Genomic DNA, 4615 nt, shown 5'->3' with positions numbered 1-4615 from the left:
CCATCTCAACCTCCTAAAAAAATGGAATGAGGCGGAGTCAGTGATGCTGGCGACATTGGTGAGCGGAGAGGAAGATCTCGGACCAGAAGCATGCACAAAACCTCAATCTTTGGCTCTGGTTTCGGGAGGAGATCACCTCTCGCCGTCCCAGCTCAATGATGTAGTCAAGTTGCAAGCAGAATTTGCGGATGTGTTCTCGCCCCTGCCTGGTCGAACGGACCTCATTCAGCGCCACATTGAGACAGAGCCAGGTGTCGTAGTGCGCAGCCGGCCAAATAGATTACCTGAGCACAAAAAAAGGGTCGTTCAGTCTGAATAAGAGGCAATGCTAGAGATGGGAGTGATAGAGGAATCCAATAGTTTTGGTACCCAAAACGGACGGCTCCTTCTGATTCTGTGTGGATTACCGCAAGGTGAATGCTGTGTCGAAATTTGACACATATCCAAGATCAGTAAATTCACTGATCTAAGAAAATGATTCATACAACATAAATATCAGTTTACCCTATATGTTTACTTTCTTCACTGGCACAGATGAAAATGAAAAGACTATTAGTCAAAGCTCAGCTTCAGGAAAGGAAGAGAAAGGGATATTATATAGATATCCAAGATAAGGAGACTGGGATAAAAAGAAGAGTGATGGAGAGAGGAGAGAGTAGGTATTGACAAATAATCTACTGACCACTGACATAGTTTTTCTGGCTTTCAAATGTCTTAAAATGTCCACATATGTAGATCAGAGAAATCTAAATTTTCTCGGGGGAGGGTGTCCCCGAACCACCCTAACTCAATTTGAGACCTCTGTGATTATAAATCCCTGCCTATATGGCCCTGTGGATACTCACCCAATATACATAAAGTTAGGGTGATATTCAATGACTTAACCCGTGATATAAGATTATGGCCATATTGCCCATCTCTCAGTCATCCATTCCCTGTGTGACTTGCAAAGGCACATCAACAAATCTCTTGCGTTTGGTTTGGTCACACCACTCCGAGATCGATTGCAATGTCTGAAGTAAAACACGCCCCCCTCATTACCATACGGACAAAGAAATTTTGAAATAAATAAATGTAGACATAAATACAAATATACATAAAGAAATGTGGAAATATATAAAAGTGGAAATAAATGTATAAATAAATGAAAACAAATAAATGTGGAAGAAATACAATTATACATAAATAATGAAATACATGTACTGTATAAAATGTCATCATTATGAATTGTTAGTTTTAGTTTTCATTGACCTTCTGTTGGTTATGGACTCTGGAGTCAGGGAGCTGATTGAGACGCACCCTGTGGATTTGGTTCCTTTGCCATGTCTTGTTCTCATTGGTTTATGGTCTTGTCATGTGGTATTCAGTTGTGTCTTCACAGAAGGCTTGTTTGAGATGAGCAAAATCTGCGCAGAACCGATCGCCGGTGATCACCGCGAGATGCATGCCGGTTAGAAATGTGTCCTAGAGCGGTCCGCCTTGCTCTGATGTCATGCTGACATATGTCAAAAAACCTCTCGCGATCGCAAGGCGGACGTGTCGAATTCTGCAGTCGAGCGCAGTTGCTCTCCACTGACTGCGCTGATCAAAAGCACGATGGCAAACGACTTGCTGACGACACAGCAACAACATACTTGTTCTCTTTTAAACTGTTTGATTTTAAAACTCTGATCTCATGTTTTTATGTGTATAAATTAAGTGTTAGTATTCCCAAACTCTCTGACAGTGTGATTTATGGGTTATTTGATTGTTGTCATATTTATAAAAATATATATAAAACATGTCTGTAATTAAAGTAAAAATGATTGATAAACACATCTTTGGTATGTTGCCTAATTAAATGGGTGTCTTGTTCATTGTAATGATTTTTATATAAAAGCAACAGAACTTAAATTACATCCAGTTTATTAACAACACTGGTCACGAGCGTGAATCCCTTGAATCCCGCGATATCCATATTTGATCTCACAGGTGTCAGATCCACTGCGAGAAGAGAGAACTGTCCGTCTTGCCTGCGCTTTTTTCACTCCTCCCCTCACTGCATCCGCCTACTCTCGCATTCATTTCAGGCTAGGCAAGGCGCATCTCAAACAAGCCTATTGGTTAATGGTGTTGCTTACTTTCAGGTGTGTCTTGTTATGTGATTAGTCCTTGTGTATATATAGGCATCGAGTTCCCTTAGATTCTTGTCAAGCTTTGTTCTCTGTAACTGCTGTTTGGTGAGTCTCATGTTTATGCTTCTCTATTTGTAGTCATGCATTGTTTATTTTGTATTTGTTTGTTCAGTAAATTGCACTTGGATTAACCTGTGCTAAATTGAACAATATAAGGGTGTTGTAATGGAATTCAGTCCTTTTCTGCAATAATTTGAGAATTTGTCTTTTGGAATCTTGTTTTTGTTATAAATACTGTGTGCTCACGTGTCCCTTTAAAATAATTCCAGGGCTTTCCTTCTGTTCACACATTCAACATGCTGGTGAAAAAGCTAAGCTGGATCACTTGTAAGTACTAATTTAGAACCAATTCAATGCATGATTTAAAATGTTTCAACTTGTTTTTATTGGATTTTCAGTGCTGCTGTTTCTGTATCAACATGGTAAGGCAATACTGACTAATACAGGTTTAGTCTGATTAAATGAAGACTTTCAAGTGCAGAACGTTTAAGTAATCTTACTTCCGATTCCTCTCTGCAGGTGCAGAAGCAAAAAAAATGGTGGTATGTGAAGGAGAATCTGCGCATCTCACCTGTGGTGAGTAACTAGTCATATTTTTGGCTTTTGTTCCTAAATACATCAGTATGAGTGCAGGGAACAGGGTCATACGGGGATCTGGAGCCTTTGTGTCTCCAACCACATGGAATGTCCTTAAACTACCACAATTCTGTGTCTTTTCTTTAAACAATAGATTCGGGTTTCATAAAGGTCAATCAAGCCAACTATGGGCGGACTTGTTCCAAAACGTGCATTAGTGGGAAACCAGCTAATCAGATCTCAAATACACGCTGCAAAACAGCAGAGTCCCTCTCTATAATGTCTGCTCGGTAGGTTTAACTGATTACATAGGAAAATGTACAACTTCATTTTATACATTAAGCACAATAGCTTTAATATACAGACAATATGAATCTTAAGTACTTGTCATTGTCTGTCCATGAATCAGGTGTGATGGTAGTACGTGCTGTACGGTTCCTGCAGTGAACTCTGTTTTCTCTGATCCTTGTTATGGAACTTATAAATACCTGGATCTGTCTTATGACTGTGTCCCAGCAAGTAAGTAACTTCCATCGTAAATTAAGCTGAATATTTTATAAATGTAGCAAATGAGTAAAAATATTTGAATATCTTGTACTGGTAGTTACTGTATATTTCTGACCTCTGCTCCCCTTCCACCCAAATAAAATGTAGAAAGAAGTGTAACCTGTGAAAATAGTCAAAGTGTCATTAAGTGTGGTAAGTTATCATCTTTCTGTATGTTCTTTTACTATGCTGAGGTTTGTGTACAGCCTCCAGTCCACAATACAAACAATCATTCAGGAAATTCTCACCAAGTGTCTGTGTATCAAAAGGTAAAGGTGTTATTTATGTTCATCATGCCAATTATGGAAGACGAGATCTCGTAACCTGCCCTCATGAATTCGCAACCAGTCCAGACTGTTACTCCCCTCAGACCAGCAGCCTGCGTTCCAGGTACTTCATCTACAGTCACTTTAGGGTTCACTATCTTTTATTATTATTTTATTTTTTTTACATATACAATACATCAAAGGGTAAGTGTACATTTGAGACCATTATCCTGTTTATTAAATGGCTACTTAATATGGACAAAGAAACATTAATTTTTAGTTTACATTTTTGAGAGGCTGTAGAATGATGCTAATAGACAATCTCTCTTTCTTCTAACTTTTCCAATTTTGTTTTAAGGTGTGATGGGAAGAAGTCTTGTCAACTAAATGCTTCAAATTCTGTCTTCTCTGATCCATGTTTGGGTGTTTATAAGTATCTGGAAGTGACATACTGCTGTAAATGATATTGACCATCCTGCCACAAATGTACCTTGTGTCCTGATCATGGCAAATGACAATGAAAGCAAAATAAAGTAAATATAAAAAATAAAGTGGAGTCCAGATGCTTTAAAAATGGTCTGAGAATTTCAGTGCAAAAACAACCTGGTTTTTCAATGCTGAAATGTTTTCTGAAAATGTCTACAGTGGCTAAAAAAAACTTAACAAGGGCCAAGAACCCAACTAAAGTAAACACTGATCACCATGATGATAACATCAAACGAAACGCTTCATCAACATCTAAACCATAGGTTCTCAAAGTGCGGCCCGTGGGCCAATGGTGGCCCGCAGAAACATTTCTGGCGGCCCGCGATAACATCTGATAACATCTGTAAAACCATTAAAACTGTACATTGTTTTGAAAAAATTAATCTCCGTTTAGCGGCATCTATAGGCATAAGCGGTAATTACAGGTGTGGTCCGACCGATCGCAAGTGACAAGCCATAGACTGTAAAAGTGACAAGCTTATTAATAGCCGCGGGCGCGAACACTTGCATTTTCCTATCAACAGTGGAAACAACTTAAAATACTGTCATACAGAAAATAATAATAGG

The 4615-nt window shown here is 38.7% G+C and overlaps 1 protein-coding gene across 1 annotated transcript; it reads left to right on the top strand.

The window, feature by feature from the left end:
• Positions 1 to 2204: 2204 nt before the first annotated feature.
• LOC309480656 (L-rhamnose-binding lectin CSL3-like) lies at positions 2205 to 4026 on the top strand (the record flags this gene model as incomplete). Its single annotated transcript, XM_082145284.1, has 9 exons — positions 2205 to 2219; positions 2444 to 2501; positions 2573 to 2596; positions 2694 to 2750; positions 2905 to 3040; positions 3160 to 3269; positions 3405 to 3449; positions 3566 to 3686; positions 3921 to 4026. The coding sequence occupies exons 2-9, from the start codon at positions 2471 to 2473 to the stop codon at positions 4024 to 4026; spliced, it is 630 nt and encodes a 209-aa protein (XP_082001410.1). The 5' UTR covers positions 2205 to 2219; positions 2444 to 2470.
• Positions 4027 to 4615: the final 589 nt, after the last annotated feature.

This window comes from Leuciscus leuciscus (genome assembly GCF_965113295.1).
Source record: "Leuciscus leuciscus genome assembly, chromosome: 18".
In the NCBI taxonomy this organism is placed as follows: domain Eukaryota; kingdom Metazoa; phylum Chordata; class Actinopteri; order Cypriniformes; family Leuciscidae; genus Leuciscus; species Leuciscus leuciscus.
Note: the sequence above shows the minus strand (reverse complement) of the source record. Positions and strands in the feature narration are given on the sequence as shown.